This window comes from Tachysurus fulvidraco, chromosome 20 (assembly GCF_022655615.1).
Source record: "Tachysurus fulvidraco isolate hzauxx_2018 chromosome 20, HZAU_PFXX_2.0, whole genome shotgun sequence".
Classification (NCBI taxonomy): Eukaryota; Metazoa; Chordata; class Actinopteri; order Siluriformes; family Bagridae; genus Tachysurus; species Tachysurus fulvidraco.
Window position 1 is genome coordinate 14,195,343 of NC_062537.1, and position 18,434 is coordinate 14,213,776.

The window sequence follows — 18,434 nt, forward strand, 5'->3', positions numbered from 1 at the left end:
ATGTTCTGTAAAGCTGCTTTGAGACAATGTCAATTGTAAAAAGCGCTATACAAATAAACTTGAATTGAATTGAACTTCCTGCTCCTTCAGTTCTCTCCAGCGCTGGAAAGCTGATCCTATATTAACACGGGTCCTACTTCTTGCCTTATCGTAAGCCTTTCTTCGCGTTCTTTCTTTGTTTTTATCCTCCATGTCAATATTTCAATCGCTTTCGGCAAATGTCACACATGCGCACTGAACACTCTCTCCACCCATATTGACAAGACACACCTCTTTCTGCTCATTGGATACACGTTAGTTTTGTTTTTGTTTTGTTTGCCGGCTCAACTCAGTTTTCTGAAACATTTCTCAAACAACGCACACCCCACCTTTAACATCCCAGATTTTTCTGAAAAGAACATATTGCTGAAATACATATAAAACATAGTGAAAGCAGAGACTGTCAATTAAAACAACCCCTTTATTACTTACATGCATAAAAAAGTAAGTATGCATACTGCGGACGACTGAAAGATCCCAAGGGACCCGAAAAGGGTTCTATAAACACTGAGATATGTTTTTATGTGTGTACCCTGCATGACTAAACTCCTGTTCAATATCATGTAATAAAAGCCTGTTGTCCAATGAATATTAATCTTTAATGCCTTAGAATCCCACAGAATGTGTATTTGACTGGAGGCCTATCAGAGCTGTCTAAGAGGCTTCAGAGAAGATTATGAGGAGCCCCGGCTGTGCTGTCCACTGAAACTGTTTGTATTAAATGAATAAACAGTGCAATACTGTAGTTATGAATACTAAAGATTTCTAAATTTAATATATCACAGGTCTACATTTCACTTTAATTGAATGTTAGTAGAAGCTTGGTTTCCTGTGTAACCTGTGTGTTACATACTGTGTAAACTGTTGTGTGTAGAGTATTGAACACACAGCTAATAACATCCTGGTGGATTTAGTAGTCATTAAACTGGTTTTGTCTGCATTGATGTAAAAGTCAAGTCAAGTCAAGTCAAGAAGCTTTTTATTGTCATTTCAACCATATATAGCTGTTGCAGTACACAGTGAAATGAGACAACGTTTCTCCAGGATCAAGGTGCTACATAAAACAAAGACAGGGCTAAGGACATGTAAGTAGTCTTAGCCACATAAAGTGCAACTGTGCAACCTGGTGCAAACAGTGCAGGACAAGACAAGCAAGACAGTGCAGGACAAAAGACAGTGCAGGACAAAAAACAGTGCAGGACAAAAAACAGTGCAGACATTAAGTTACAAGACAATACAAAAAGTACAAAAAATGCAATACACAAAAGACAATAAACAGTAACAGAAACAGCGCCGACCGACCGGTGTAAATACTGAATGTTCAAACAATATTTTGTGCAGTAAAAGAATGAACAGCCGCAGGTTCTTAGCAGCAGGTCCTTTGGATTATATATGGAGTTGTGCAAAAAACAGCAGATGACTGAGATATTGTCCAATATGTGCAAAAACAGCAGAAAAGTGTGCAAAACAGTGTGTGTGTTTTGTGAGGGTCTGTGCAGTCCATACAGATGATGTGTGTGTATGTTGTGCTCAGTATAGTACAGTTCGGTTATTGAGAAGTCTGATGGCTTGTGGGAAGAAACTGTTACGCAGTCTGGTCGTGAGGGCCCGAATGCTTCGGTACCTTTTTCCAGACGGCAGGAGGGTGAAGAGTGTGTGTGAGGGGTGTGTGGGGTCATCGACAAAGTTTGGTTGACACAGAACACAGAACATTTCCCTAACATTAAGATTTGCTTATATTTGCTTAGCTTATATTTTGGGAACCTTTTCATAATCTTCTTGAAACTGTCTATCGTATTAAAATCAGTACTCTTCTCGAAACATATTGGGAACGTTAAAACATAACGTTCTTCTATGGTCATATGACAGGGAATCTTCACCATACCTAACATCAATTTTTATTTTTTGTAACAACAATCTAACATCAAACATTCCTGTAACACATGAATTATAAGTTCCCCAAAAGTTGCTTTGAGGTTTAATTTTTGTGCACAAATTCTGCACAACAAAGAAGGATATTTCTAATGTGAGGTGTTTATATTGACTTTTTATTGACCTGTGCCATTGTTCAAGCAGATCTGGCAACCTTGTACCTCATATATAAATGTAATGAATTTAAAGACTATTAAACCCATCAGACATAAGATCATCAAAACTGGTGCAGTTTATCACCACCCCAAAAGCACTTCTTAATAATGATCATAAACCTTAAAAAACATGATTTATGTCTTATTGTTGACTGTGTATGATAATCATTAATGGTCAGCATGAATACAGAGCTTTAAACTCACAGTTAAGAAGAGAAAGTAGAGAATGTCAATTAAAACAACAAACCCTTTATTACTTACATGCATACTAAACAATAAAAGAAGTATGCATACTTAAAAAACAAGTATGCATACTTAAAAATAAGTACGCAAAACAAGTATGCATAGTGCGAATGACAGAGACAGATACCAAGGGACCGTTTGCAAAGTGCAAAACCCGAAAAGCGAATAATAAAAACAGTCAATAACTTAACTCCTAATACACTATACTGTCACCAAATTAAGCTCACACATCCCTGATGTGATAGCTAAAAAAATAAGTATGCAAAACATTCGCCTCACACCTCCAGGGTCGAGGTTCGATTCCCGCCTCCGCCTTGTGTGTGCGGAGTTTGCATGTTCTCCCCGTGCCTCGGGGGTTTCCTCCGGGTACTCCGGTTTCCTCCCCCGGTCCAAAGACATGCATGGTAGGTTAATTGGCATCTCTGGAAAAATTGTCCATAGTGTGTGAGTGTGTGAGTGAATGAGAGTGTGTGTGTGTGCCCTGCGATGGGTTGGCACTCCGTCCAGGGTGTATCCTGCCTCGATGCCCGATGACGCCTGAGGCACAGGCTCCCCGTGACCCGAGGTAGTTCGGATAAAGCGGTAGAAAATGAAGTGTGAGAGAGTGACAAGTGAGAGAGTGACAAGTATGCATACTTATTTTGCATATTTGTTTTTTTTTAAGTATTTGTTTTTTAACATCCCAGATTTTTCTGATAAGAACATATTGAAATACATATAAAACACAGTGACGTATTTTGTCTATATTATTATTTATTTTATCAACTGGATGTTAGATAAAGACCTTATTCGTTATTAGTATAGACTCCAAACGGTGGGTGTTACAATCCCATTTTGTTAACAATGGGATTGAACACTACTAGTGCTAGTGAGAAGTGCACACTACTAGTGCTAGTGAGATGTTAGTGTGAATGAAACGAGGCCCAGTGCTGCTGGCGTGGAAAACCCGGAAGTACAAAGCAATTAATCTGACAAACAAAAGCCTCAGGAAGTCGCGTGCTTTGCTACGAGGGAAAAAATAGGGAAATTCAAGGGTTTGAAGATGGCACACAAGAAAAAGCGGATATAAAACCGTCTTTGGTGACGTTAACTCAAACTAAAACACTACCTACTAGTCTTAGCTTTGCTGCTAAGTTCGTTAGCATCGCTGTTCGTGTAGCCTTGGTGCGTCTCCTAGCAACCGGTTGAAATTAAACGAAATGGCAATTTTCTTTAATGTGTGTTTTATTTCTGTTTAAGTGAAGCTTCGCTCTCATCATCTGTCGAACAACTTTTAGGTGTTTAAAAAAAAACCCTCTCACGTCTCTACCCGTAGTGCTAAGCTAACCCGTAGTGCTAAGCTAACTCCCTAGCTAGAAGTTAGTTAGTTGGTCAGAATGACCGTAGCGGTGTTTTTCGGCTGTGCGTTTACAGCCTTTGGTCCTGCGTTCTCTCTCTTTATTTTCACCATCGCCAGAGATCCACTGCGAGTCATCATCCTGATCGCAGGGTGAGTATAAAGCTGTAACTAACACAAACACTGAAGCTGTCTGGGCTCCAGTTAGATCCTCAGGTGGCTGAGCTGATGATCACAGACACGTTGGAACAAATCAGTAATGAATCTTTGTTTTAAAACCTGAGGCATGTTTATATTTACATTTACAGCATTTAGCATATTATTCAGCGTGACTTACATGATCTTTTATACAGCTGAGCAGTTCAGGGTTAAGGGCCTTGCTCAGGGGCTCCACAGTGGAGGCTTGGTGGGCGTGGGATTCGAACTCATAACCTTCTGATTAGCAGCCCAACACTTTAACCACTAGGCTTCCACACCACAGCAGTACAGCTATAAAACCCAACATGTAAGGGCTTGGTTCAGCAGTGCTTTTTCTCTTCAGATAGATAGCAAGCAATAAACTGAATGAGGTTTAAGGTTTATGGCTTTGTTAGTATAGAGTTTTGCATATTGTTTATATGCCTTCAGTCAGATATTAACTAGCCGTTACAAAAGTTTCTCCATTTCTACTGAAATTTGATCAAGAACCGACCACTAGTCCAAACTCCATTTTCATTCAATGTACTCTAACTCAATAAAAGTAATATGTCTCAGCTATTTCTGTTGATATTAATGACACATACTACAAATACGCTACTGCAGATCTTGAAACACGCACTAAAAAGGCAAGAACAGAAAAGACACTTGGCCGTTACACCCATATGTGTGTGGGTTGAACATCCCATTCCAGATGTGTATATTGTGTAACAAGATGAAAAAAATATAAGAATTCATAATTTCCTTTTAAAAAAATCATGATACATGTACAAAGCTATCGTCATACTATCATATGACATTAAAGTGCTTTTCCTATGATTTCTTATTAGCCTTAACCTTAGGGTCATAGATAAACTCTGATTTCTTCCTAAACTATTAATTCGCCCACTCTAACCTGAGTCATTGACTTTGCACATGTTTAACACTCATTCTGTCATTTCTAGAGATAAATAAAGACGTGTTTGTGCGTGTGCCTTTCAGTGCTTTCTTCTGGCTCCTGTCTCTCCTGTTATCTTCTCTGGTTTGGTTCATTGCTGTGAAAGCTAGCAATGCAGATGATGCCAAAGTACAGAAGGGTCTGCTGATATTCGGGGTCGTGTTCTCAGTCCTCATTCAGGAAGTTTTCCGATTTGCCTACTACAGATTGCTCAGGTAAGAGCTCTTTCTCTTCAGTGTACACTCAGTAAAGTGTGAGTGGTGTTAACATTATCACGCACACTGATCGCATGAGAATTACATGGGAACTCCATGGGAATCCTGTGCAGACTGATGACGAAGGCAAATGTGTTAAATGTCTGAATCTACACAGTCTACTGGAGTCCAGGATGCAGTGCTTTGAGTCAATCAGCAACAAACCTCTAATTAGTAGCCTAAATATGACCATGTTAAAGGTTGCATTCTGTTTTTGAATGATTGCATGATGATAAAATAGTGTAAAAGTTCACAAGTAATAAAAAATAACAAAAGATAATGAATTATGATTAAAAAATAAAAGACTAATGACAGGGTACAATAAATAAATAAAATTGCTATAGCAGAGAGATGAAATAGTAATTATAGTCAATCCATCCATGCAGTTTTCATACTGCTTATCCTACACAGGGAGCCTAGAGTCTGTCCCAGGAGACTAGAGTCTGGTACACCGACCAATTCATCTCAGGGCGCGCGCGCACACACACACACACACACACACACATTCAGACATTAGAGACAATTTAGACACGCCAGTCAGCTGACAGCACATGTCTTTGGATGTGCGGGCCACTATGCCACCTTTCCTTCAATAAAAATACCAAAAGCAAAAAAAAAAAATAATGAATAGGAAATAAGCAAGCAAGAATGATGTTTTTTAGTTTTTTGTTCCAGAGTGTGGTGTTCTCTGCTCTAGTACAACCTAAGCTTTGCAGTCATGTGGGGAATAAGGCCTCAGATAAACATCACTCATTTACATTATTCTCATGCTGTCAACATTCCAGCCGAGGAAGCAAAGTGTCACGGGGAGATTCATTAATGAATAACTGGGAAACGAGATGACGGGTTCGCCAGTCATCAGTATTTTATGACTGAGTCAAAGGTTCATATAGAGCTTTAATTCTGTTTAAAGCATCAGACGTGCCATTATTTTAGTTTGGCGAGTAGCAGCACTGTTAGCTAAAGATCTCCTCACATGTAGCTTTCAGTTTGTTTTTTTACCACCAGTGTGAGTCAACGTCTTTCACAGAAGTAACAGTAGCTATAGCTGTAACTCAATCTTACAGTCAGTCTGCAACCTGCTTCCTCTGTATAACTGCTGTTCTTAATGCAGCTGAAATTGCTGTAAGGTTTTGTTTTGATATTATAAGAACTACTTAAGTCTCACTTTAAAAAAAAAAAAAGTTTTATTTTTTTTTTATCTTGCCACGAAAATAGCCAGTGATGCTGACATGGCATTAAAGGAACAGTAAACAAAACCTGCTTCATCTCTGAATATTTGATAAAATTGTGTCTTAAGATCATTAGTGATGAATCCACCGTCTCTGTATGCGTACAGTGCAGGGCATTGAAGTAGAGTTCCATCCTGGGTGATTGGCTCAGAATCAGCACCTGAAAATGTATACAGTTTTTACTGTAGACTACTTCAATAAAATAGACTTAGTGTTAACACGAACAAATTTCCTGTTTGAAAAAGGGCACTTTCTGTCCATGTAGCACTCGGTTTTATTAGGGAAATGATTTATAAGCACACTGATGTCACCCAGATGAGGGTGTGTTCCCTTTTCATTCTAGTTCCTCTCAAGGTTTCTTCCTCATTTCAGCTTTTTCTTCAATTGTTCATTAGGGATAGATAGAAAGTGTATCGTTTACTTCTGTAAAGCTGCTTTGTGGTGATGTCTGATTTCCGTATCAGAATATATTATGAATATGGAGGCAGGAAGAAGTTGTGTTCTTTGAGTTCAGACCATTGAAGCAGAACAGAAGGAGAAGCAAGAATGCACAGTTACACTTCCAACACAAACAAACCTGACATTTAAAGCCTGGGTGACTGACTGTGGGCTTGCAGGAATCTTTCTTAAGGGGCAGTAAAAGAGGAGAAGGAAGTAAATGTTTTTATTATTAAGTAGTGAATGAGTATTATTGATTTTTTCTCTCTCTCTCTCTCTCTCACTCACTCACTCACTCACTCTCTCACACATACACGCGCACACACACACACACACACACACACACACACACACACACACACACACACACACACACACACCCCTACCTTTTAGGAAGGCTACTGAAGGTCTTGCAGCTATTAGCGATGAAGACTCTCCACCCATTTCCGTCCGACAAATGGCTTATGGTGAGAGATGCTATTTTAACACTTATACTCATGTTTAAATAAAGATAAATGAAACACATCTTGTATTATGACAGTTCAGTTTTTGGTTCTAATGATATTTCTTCTGCAGTTATTTTCTTGTCTTTTAGATAAACTATTCATGTCACCAGTTAGACTGTATGATTTTGTACTGTAAATATGTGTAAAAATCGGTGTGTTTGTGTGTGTGTACACGTACAGTGGCAGGGCTTGGCTTTGGGATAATAAGCGGTGCTTTCTCCATGATCAACATCTTGTCTGACTCTCTGGGCCCAGGTACTGTGGGTCTCTTTGGAGACTCTCAGTACTATTTTATCACCTCAGGTTAGTCTACATATTTGTTTCTCTTTTCCTTTTTCTTTTTTCCACACATCACCAGAATGTAGGCTTCACCGCAAATAAAACACAAAAGCTGATTATACAAGTAACAGGATAAAATTCTGATATCCGGCTTCATATTTTATAACTCATTTGTGAGCGTATTTATAATGACAGAGCGAGTTAGGGGAATTAAAGACAACTCGTGGACTTTTTACAGCTCTGATGACTCTGGCCATAACATTGCTGCACACATTCTGGGGTGTGGTGTTCTTCGAGGGCTGTGAGAAGAAACGCTGGTGGGTCATCGTCGTGGTGGTGTGTCTCCATCTGCTGGTCTCCAGTCTGGTAAGCAGCCAAGCGGTCACATGACACGCAGGCTCAGGTCCTGTGTTAGTCAAGTGAATGTGCTCTCCTGTGTGATTTGAGTGTGCTGCACATTAATGTCTCAGTCTAAACACAAAGGAGTTTGTGGTTCATTTTCAGAGAGAGAAAAGAATTTGAACGAAATCATTTGATTGATGCGGTTTTAAATCTCACATCATTATATGCAGTCATTATTTTTTTTACACGCTGCCAAACCCCAGGTATGTGTTCAGTTACTGATGGTTACTTTAACAGGTAAAATGTACTCAGGAAATGGAGCGTGCTTGGACTTAAGTAGCATCAAAGCAACTCAGTATCCACTGGGGGGAGACTCTGCTCAACTTTCACACAGCCAGCTCGAGTTACTGCCCTTCCCTTATCTAACATTGATGCTTTATAGCAGGGGTATTCAATTCAAATTCAAAGAGGTCCAGTTACTAAAATTTCCTCCCAGCAAAGGTCCGAATCTAATATTGTCACTTAAAATAGTGTACCCTCATGTTAATAAAATCAATAACGCACATACATTTCTATATAATTTATTGTTAAATTTCAAGTGTTTGCAAAGTCTGAACTTGTATGGCACTTGAATGGAAAACAATCCTGTAGTTGTCTTTACTACATGTCAAGTAACAGACAACAGACACTGAATTTCTTCTGAATAAAATAAATAAAAAGTGCAAACAGCTTTGTGCAGCCTGAACTTAGGGCCTATATTTCAAGTAATGTAAAACATTCAGAATCTTTTGTATAAAATAAAAGTGCTTTTAATCTTAAAGAAAAAAATTAAACAAAAGACTTTTGAGCTGCCCCTTTTTAAACAATAACTACATTAATAACACAGGAACCTTGGGCAAAAGAACATTTCAGGTAAAATAGAACAGGGCAGAATTTACTGAATAAAAGAAAAGTGCAGAGCTTTGAGCAACTCCCTTTTCCCTCTCTCCTTTCCACCTGTCCTTACTCCCTTTCCATCTTCCGTTCCTAGTGAGAGACATGGACATGTAACTGTCCTGCCAGCAGGTTGAATCTTAATTGTCCTGCCAGCGTAATTAGGTGCATTACTGCCACCTTCTGCTCTGGAGTATGGAACAGAAACAATCTGTTTTGGCTTGCCTTTTGATGATGCTCCTGTTGTAAAAAAAAAAAAAAAAAAACTAGATTAACTGCACATGAATGAAAGATTTATCTTTTTATTAATATCAAAGAGCTTATATAATCTTATAATATTAGATTATAATAAGGAGATGCTTAATATGATAATATTAAGTCCGCCATTTGGTGATGCCCGCTTTATAGCATCAGCTAGAGGTTTCTTCCTTACACCTAAATTAAGTATGTGACATTAATGGAAGGGACTCAGGATGAAGGTGAAACGATCAATTCTTTGCAAATCTCTGTCTCAAACAATGTCATAATCTGACTTCTACTGATGTGTAAGCCTACTATTTTAATTGGTGTCAAATATCTTAAATATCTGTTAAATTATGTATGAAATACATTAAGCCAGGGGCTTCTAGAAAAACATGATGATTTTAGAAAATATATCATTATTTTACAGTATTTAGTGAGAAAAATTAATAAAGCAACTTTTATCAAAAACCATAAGCTCAAAACAATCATTTCCATATTACAATAAAACAATTGATATAGTAAAAATGTTCATTAGCATATATTTGAATTCAAAGTATTTACCAGCAAGTGGGCAACAAAGCTGGGAAAAGACAAATGTTTTCATCATCCAGTCAGCAACTAATTAGTGTGATCATCAATGGAGAAACTTAATAAACTTAAATTTATAAAACTGTTATTTCGTCCAGCCTTAACCTTTAACCTTTCTGTTTTCATGTTTGCCGAAATGATAAGCACAGGAAGTTGTCTTTTGAGGATTTAATAAGATGACTCAAGAAGTGAATGTGTGTGAGAGAATTTTTTGATTTATCGTTTTGTGCCTGAATCGTCTTAAATGAGGTCACTGCGATTTCTCCTTCTCTCGCAGACATCGGTTAGTTTGAACCACGTTTGACATCAAAGATACATTTGGTATCAAAGAAGAGACTTCAGCCATAGAACCACAGAATTGTGTATAATTATATGGTTGAAGAAGTAGTCGTATTTATTTTGTCACAGCACAGTGACAAGTCTTTCTTTACATGTCCCAACTTCTGAGTTTGGGGTCAGAGCACAGGGTCAGACATGATTCAGTGCCATCGGAGCACTGAGGGTTAAGGGCCTTGCTCAGGGGCCCAACACAGGCAGCTTGGCAGTGCTGGGACTCGAACCCCGAGCCTCAGATCAATAACCCAGAGCCTTAAACACTTAAGCCACCACTGACTAATAAGCATCACCCAGAAAAATTTTAATTTTCCATTTTAAACAATAGGACAATACATCCTTTACAAAAAGTTGGAATGAAATAAACCTGTCCTGGAAATGACAAGTGTCATTAGAAGATGCGTTAGGGCTCTTTTAAAGATTAGTGACTCATGAATTACCAGAACATTTCAGCTCAAAACCCGGATGCCTCTGCCAGGAGGTTCAGATTTGGTCAGAGACGGAGCTTTAAACATGATGATGAACAAAACATTCTTCTAAATATATTGGAATTTTTAAAGAAAGAAGGAAAAACAATATTTTTTTAATGGAAGTCTCAGTTTCTGCATCAAAGGTGTGCACTAAATATCTAAGTCCATTATGCACAAACCGAAGAATTGAACAGAGCTTAAACTGATCTGTACAAAGGATCGAGTGTCTTCAACCTTTTATACATCACAGAATGCAGTTTTTCTCTCCAGGGCAGGTGTTGGAAAAGAGAAGTGATAAGGGTGCCAATAATTTTGAAATCAGTACTTTAAAGCAACACAGATTACATTTTTTGCTAATTCTCATGAAAGATGATGTCCACTGATTCTTGCGAGATTTCTTTGTTTATTTCCTCAAGTGCCTTGCCTATGGCTTGAAATATGTTTAGCTACATAAATAGAGATGATTAGAAGTTTATATGATGTGTTGATAAAAAAAGGCGCCATAGATTAGTCTGAACTGATTGAAGATATCATCAATCATCCTGTGTGGTTGTCAAGCTGCTTGTGTTTTTCCTCACTTCCTAACTGCTGCTTGTTTTTCTCTCTTACTGTAGAGATAATGGTCAGTAGAATTTATTTGTACCGGCTTTGCTACTTTATTTCAGTTTGGTTTTTAAAAAAAATTGTGAGAACTTTCGACTTACTTATGAAAAAGTGATTATTCCACATTATTGATGATTAATGGGTACTGAAAGTGGATCTCAAATTTGAAGTTTTATTTCAGTGCTGCTGCTTTCGGCACGTCCGATACGTAAACCCAGATGAAAAAACAGATGAAAGTGAATTAAATAAGGAATAAAACTTAAAAAAAAGTAAAAAAAAAAAAAAAATTTGCATTAACAACACATACTGAAGTGTTTTATTATTATTATTATTATTTTATTTTATTTTATTATTCCTCTTATTCCACTGCAATTTTTCAACAATTACATAATTTTTTTTATAAAGAATTTCATTATCGAATGACCTGATTTTAACCATTTTTATAGTTTACATTTTATGTTACGAAGTAATGTCATCTCCTGGACATTCCTTATCACAATTTTCAAGTTATAACAGCAAATAAATTCACATTCACTTTTTTATTTAGCTGACGCTGGTCATGTAACCAAGAAAACTTGGTAGTGAAGACTCTCCAATGCTGTAAAACTTAACAATGTTAAAGTTTTGACACTGGAGTCTCCTTACATAAATGCTGAATAAATGTCTGCTGACAGAAAACATCATCATGATCGTCAACATGATTTTATTATGAGCGTTTTATTAATTTGAGTGTTTAAATAGACTCCCGTGTAAATAAGATAAAGCTGGAGTGACGGAAGACGAATGGCCTCCACCAGTCATGTAAACCAAAGAATTGTAATTGACTCCCACTAGATTTCTGTCTAAACCTCAGCGGGCCGTGTTTATTTCCTCACACAGTCTAGTTAACATGACCACCTCTTCTGTTCCACCTCCTATCAGATGCTTAGATGTTTAGTCTGTACATATTGTATAATAGTAGGGAGAGGAGAGAATCCCAAAACATTTCGGATGTCCCTCTTTCACCCCATGTGATATCTGTGCTTTTGATTATGTTTTGATGAATAAATGCTGATGACTGGGATTACACCCGATCATGGGATCACACCCGATCATGGGATCACACCCGATCATGGGATCACACCCGATCATGGGATTACAACCGATCATGGGATTACACCTGATCATGGGATTACAGCCGATCGGATCAGAAAGACACAGGTTTTAGTGTGAAAGTATGCCAACAAATTTATCCCTTCCATTTACTTAATCTTTTACTAATGAAGTAACCAAAAGAATATTGATTAGTATCGAAACTGGATCTCATTTACATTTACGTTGTTATTTATATTGTTAGATTTGTCTGTTGACGCTAGGATATTTTCCCCCTCTTTTTGTCACTCCTTCATGCCCCCAGTCTCTCATGAACCCTCTGTACGAAGGCAGTCTTCCTCCTGTGTACGTTGTAATGGCAGGCATGGCTGTGTGGGCGTTCTTCTGTTCAGGAGGGTCTCTGAACAAACTCTCCCAGCTCTGCACACGTAAGTTCTGCACTCGTTCATTTCTTTTCAGATTTTCAATCATAGTTTAGTTTAACTTTTTATGTTCGTGAGCTACACACTGAGCAAGAAACATTTATGGAACATATTGAGGTGCCACAAGACGGTGGCGAGAATCTCATTAATTTAAATGACAATTATTTATTGGTCTGAGTGTCTCAGTAGATCAAGTTGTGGTCAGACAATTTATAACTGTTTAAATGCCCATATCTTTAAATGCCCAAATTAAATTTGTCTCAGGAGCCATCGTGATCGCACCAAAAAAGGTGAACTGTTAAAAACCATGACGCGATTTAAAATTTTTAGTGCAAATAGTTTCTCCTAGTGATGTAATTCTAAGGAAATGTTAAGAAATTTGGCCGTTTCCCCATAAAATGAAAGAGAAGACTAACTTTAAAGGTTATTCACAAAGCATCTTAACCCTTAAAAGAGCACATAAGGTCAAAAAGTGTTAGGAGTAGAGAATAAGGACTTTTAAGAGGCTTGTTTCTTTAGCAGAGGAGAAAATGGCCGGAAAGTGAAGAGGGAGAAGAAATGTGTTGTGTACAATATTTAATAATCATAGTGAGTTAATAAAATGCCTTAAAATGTTTTTAATAACAATACAGATAATATTGTGTAGGGATTATTTTTGTGATGAATGTTGTGTGTTACAAATGTAATGAAGTAATATCTCATGCATTCATGTTTTGGGATTGAAAAGCGAATTTTGTGGAAATTTTCATTGAACCTAACTAATTTGCCTTCGTGATGGCATTTCGGCTCTGTTTCAGAGATGTTAGCGTATCTCTAAATGCATTTACATATATTACATTTATAACGTACAGATATTAGCACATCTCTTATATGATCGGTCACAAAAGTAATATCTACAGTCTCCAATAGAATGTGTCACACCTAGTAACAGGTTAAGCCCCGCCTCCTCTCTAAGATAAGTTGTTGTATTTTCCTTACTCCGAGTTGCCCTGAGATTGGTCCTGATTCACTCTTTAAGATAAGATTCCAAGTTAATTTTTAAGCTATATTACAAGCTTTCTCAGATCATTCCTATGAACTTTATAAATACGAGCCCAGTTTCCAATTTTCTGTGCCAAATGTGCATCGGACGTTCAGCCAGCGCTCTGTGGACATTTAATATATTTCTCATTTAATATATCCTGCAATATAACATGCTGGTATAGAGTGAGAGCTGTGTAATAATGATCTAGCCTGTCATTCTGTCTCATGGCTCTGTCCACAGGTAAGAGGACCGAGGCAGCGTCTTCGTAAGGCAGCCGAGTTCTGACCACACAGCGAGACGCAGGCAGTTTGTTGCAAGGCTGCATTCACTTCTCGAAGTAACAGAAGCAGCCGGAGCAAGAAAAGTAGCAGCGTCCATCTGTTAAGATGATTGCCCTGGGGTTAAACTCGAACCCCTACCAACAGGGCTGCCTTACAGGTTATAGGACTCTCGGCTCATGCTCAATGTAAATAGCTTGACATCTTTACAGACATCCAAATCCATGCTTTTAATGAATTTATTTGATCACAAACATTTCAGAATAGTATTTTACATATAACACAGTGTTTTTTTTTTTTGTGTGTGTTTTTTTGTTAAATCACAAATGATGTTACTTTTTTTATTTTCTCTGGTGAAAGTGTAATGTAAATATTAACAGTTTCCTTAGGACTTTTTTTTTGGTGCAGAAAGGTCAGAGGTGAGGGCCCGGGGCCACACTGTGTCTTGCTTACAGTCTGGATTTGTCCCACATATAAATTTCAGACTAGTTAGTTCACTTCTCTACAATAGGCAGACTGTAAACACTGAATCTGAGAAAAGTGACTCAAATATGACCGAGGGAGAGAAGTTGTGATGTGTTTTTTATATATATATATATATATATATATATATGCCTAAAAACCTGACATTTTTTCAGTCATACCACATTAATGTCTTTAGCATTTGTACTGCAGTAAACTCAAGAACATTTAGCCTTGATTTGACTGTATAGTGTTAATATGTCAGTCAGAACCCTGGCCACGATTCCTGCCACTAGGTTTGTCGAAATGATGACGAACCCAGACTGTAAAGCCAAACTAAAGCCATTGGTCTGACACAGTCTGGTTCTGGGCGAATGCCGAAGCATTTCAGCTGCTAATACACCCCCTTAATAACACCACACACACCACCGTGGATCAGCAGTTCACAGATTTTTATTTCACATTTAGCAGTCATTAATTCAGTGAGCCCTTTGAGCAGAAAGCCTGATTCTTTTGCTCTTATCAAATGCCACATGGACTGAAATCCTCTGTCTGATGACTTCTGCATTGGGGCAAACATATGCAATGTGAATGTTTTGAAATGTGTGTCTTCAGAGGCAGTCCACTGACAAACATGTTGAATCATCTACTGTGTGTATATATACTAGTTAAGCAGAATTAGCTTTGTAATTTGTGTCTTTCACATCGATTCTCCGAGAGCTGTCTACATGTCCTTCACCTTCGAGAGTTCGATCAACAAGTCCGTCGAGATCACTGATCAGTAGACATCAGGAACACTTTCAAAGTCATCTTTAATGTAGCTGCGAATTCACCTGCAACATCCTTGTTTTTCCTTCCTGGTTTTTCTCTACTATCAGAATGTTGAGGGCTTCATTTTTTAAGATCTCTCAAACTTTTCTCTTGTGTAACTGGGTGCAAACATGTTCCTGTAGACAACAAGCAATACAGCAGCTCTTTCTAGCGTTTGGTTTTACCGCTTCAAACACTGGTGCTGGCTTGTGTTAGTTCAGGAGACATTCTACGATTGTGTTTTCATTTCCATGAAGTGTTCACTCGGTCATGGATGAACAAGTGCTTTTTTTTTTAACGCTCATATGGTTATTTAACCAACGTAATGCTGCTTTGCTCTCTGTGAGATTATTTGTTGACTTTATGAAAACCGTTTGACTTTCTGCTGGTTTTGATTCGCCGCTCAAAGAACAGTTTCGAGACCAGCATACCGATAACACATAATTCATCTGTCATGGTTAGAATATAAATCTGTGCCATGTCATTTTTTTTTCCATTTGTTTTCAAAGTAGAATCATTCATTAAGGTACGTTATGGGCCTAAGCGGATGCTAGTGATTTGATTTCCCTGGTTTTCTTTTTGCACAGCCATTTTGTACCTGGCTAACTGGTACCACATTATACAACAGTACAGTCTTCGTCTCAGGACTCACTGTGTGATTAAGAACAAGCAACCTGATGTTCTGGATTAGTCCAAGGCAGCTTTATCTTTCTGAGGCATGGCTGGATTTTAATAACTACCTGGAACATATCATCTCTCTGGGCATTTTTCTGTCCTAAATAAAAAGCCACCTTCAGTATGCACCAAGTTCTGCAGAAGAATGTGTTTCTGTGGTTTATTTCACTCCGTTATCTAAGACTAACATGATAAATGACCTCATTTGAACCTTTCATGGAAAACCTGGTAGCGTTGCAGCGATGTTACTTGTGCTTGGTCATACAAGAACTATATGATCTATGGCTTTCTTGGTGCTTTAATGGTATGCTTATCTTTTGTAAACTGACAGATTTACCTGGGAGATTTATAAATTTTACTTTTTAAAAATATACAATCTACAGGTACAAGGGTGAGGTCAAGTCTGCCACATCACTAATCATCAAGAAAAAAGATTGATAAATAACAGTGTAAAGATTTTCCTGAGAATATAACATACATAAAAATGTGAGAGTCCCCAGATCTAATGAGAAATAGTCTGGATCATCTTTCTGTTATCAATCCTCCCATTTATCCAGAATGAAAGAGCACACGAGTGCAGATTATACCCCCAATCAGAGGTCCAGCCGGTGTGTCTGACTCTCAGAATCTGGGATTTGCAAAAATAATTTGTCAACAAACAGTGCAGAGAACAGCTGGCATTGGTAAAACCATTTTATTATTATTATTATTATTATTATTATTTGGATTCTAATACCCCAAGATAAATTCAGGACACCTTGTGACCAGTGGAAGACGCCACCAACAAACCGGCCTGGTTATCCTTTAGCATGGCTTGTTTATAGAGAACAATCTCCTTCCCAACATACCCTTCTCTCTCCTCTTATCATCCTACACTGAACTGAGCTTAGACGTGGAAAGTAGGACGACCTCCACATTTGTATTTTGATGCAACAATCTATAAATATAACCAGCTAATATTTTGGTCTGAAGATTGATTTAAGTCATATACTAATAGATGCAGTATAACTCATTATAACTCAAGTAAAGATCTGATACTTTGTTTACTGTGGATGCTTTGAGTAGCCATGTTGAAATACTTGGTATAGAGGAGATCTTCCAGATTCCTAGTTGAAGGCTTGAGGATTTGTTTTATTTTTTATTTTTTTTTACTTGGAGGTCAGAACTTCTCAGTTACAAGTTTTAGTCAAATGCAGTGATAATCATAACCGGTGCTCACAGGATTTTGGACTGATTTTTGGACTGAACATTTGCGTGCCACTTTATCAATTTTTAAATGATTTCGATGTAACCAAGAAGGAAACGCGCTTAAAAAACAGCATAAATTGACAGATTTGCATAAATTCCCTTAAATTCCCATCTTTGCCATAGTATTTGATGAGTATTCTAAATGTGTGGTGTTGACACCATACATTATCACACAATTTTTTTTCTTTTAACCACGTGTGTTATATGCTGCTGTTGCTTCAATACCTGATGATGGAGAATCACAAGGTGATGTTAATATGCTGTGCTGTTCACCTGAAAGGCAGCTTAACCCTTACAAATGGGGTCAGTCTTCTGCTTTAGCTGTAAATATTTGCCTCGAAGGTGTGTTTCTTTGAGGCATGTGACTGCCATGAGTCATTCAGGTGTGAATTCCAGCAAACTCAGGCAGGTTAAGGTTTGTACCAGATGCCTTTTAGATACTATGAGTTAATATTGATGTTTATTTTTACAAACATTGGTCAGAAAATGTGTGTGAGAGCTAATATAAACAGCCACGTGTTCGCCAGGCGTGTTTCAGTGTTTAATGGACTGTGAATGTATAAGGTTTCAGGTCACCATTTCATTTTGCCACCATTTCCTCCAATACGCACTCCGTTTTGTTCAACCTGCAAGTCATAAAACCTCCATGAACAAAAGAACAAGTTAATTTTTCATCGCCCGTCTGTTTGCTTGCTGCGATATGCACAGGGATCTGATCATGTTTCGGTCACACGACTATTCTCTTGACCTGGAAATAAGGTTCACGTTTACATCAATAGTTACATCCCCATTATTTACTATAATCACCAGTATAGTGCTGATGGCCTTATTAGGATTGCCCATGTGATATAAATGGAGTAATATAGTACTGCTATCCTGTATTAAGCGAAAGGAAGTCACCTTGGAGGCGGTGTACTCATCAGAACACTGTCAGGGCTTGATGGAAATGACGCAGCAGATGCTCTGTATTCAAAGACAAATCAGTTCTGACTGAACATGTTAGTATTGGAAAAAACTATAACTCATCTTTATTAGTAAATTTATGGTATTCCTACAGGCATAAAATAAATCCTTTTGGGCAAGGACACTGGACAGGTAGTCTTAAAACATTGCTATCATGTATGTGAGTCTTTGGTTTTCATTTTACTTTTGATGACAAAGTTGCCAGATCAGTTCAGGCAGGATCGTGAACTTTGACCAAACTGAGAATGTTATCAGATTGTACCTGAATAGACATTGGCATTGTAAGTGGAGCGAATGATTCACAAGCAGCCATCACATTACACTGATTACACAGTGACTCCTTTGCTCAGTCACCATGTTTAGTTAAACACGCATGTCACAGTTTGGCCATTTATCCCTTTC

The 18,434-nt window shown here is 37.9% G+C and overlaps 1 protein-coding gene across 1 annotated transcript; it reads left to right on the forward strand.

Moving 5' to 3' along the window:
• Positions 1 to 3,283: 3,283 nt before the first annotated feature.
• Positions 3,284 to 15,964, forward strand: zgc:114200 (Gamma-secretase subunit Aph-1b-like). The gene is made up of 7 exons (XM_047804561.1): positions 3,284 to 3,858; positions 4,882 to 5,052; positions 7,155 to 7,228; positions 7,448 to 7,570; positions 7,785 to 7,912; positions 12,455 to 12,578; positions 13,837 to 15,964. The coding sequence occupies exons 1-7, from the start codon at positions 3,746 to 3,748 to the stop codon at positions 13,863 to 13,865; spliced, it is 762 nt and encodes a 253-aa protein (XP_047660517.1). The 5' UTR covers positions 3,284 to 3,745; the 3' UTR covers positions 13,866 to 15,964.
• Positions 15,965 to 18,434: the final 2,470 nt, after the last annotated feature.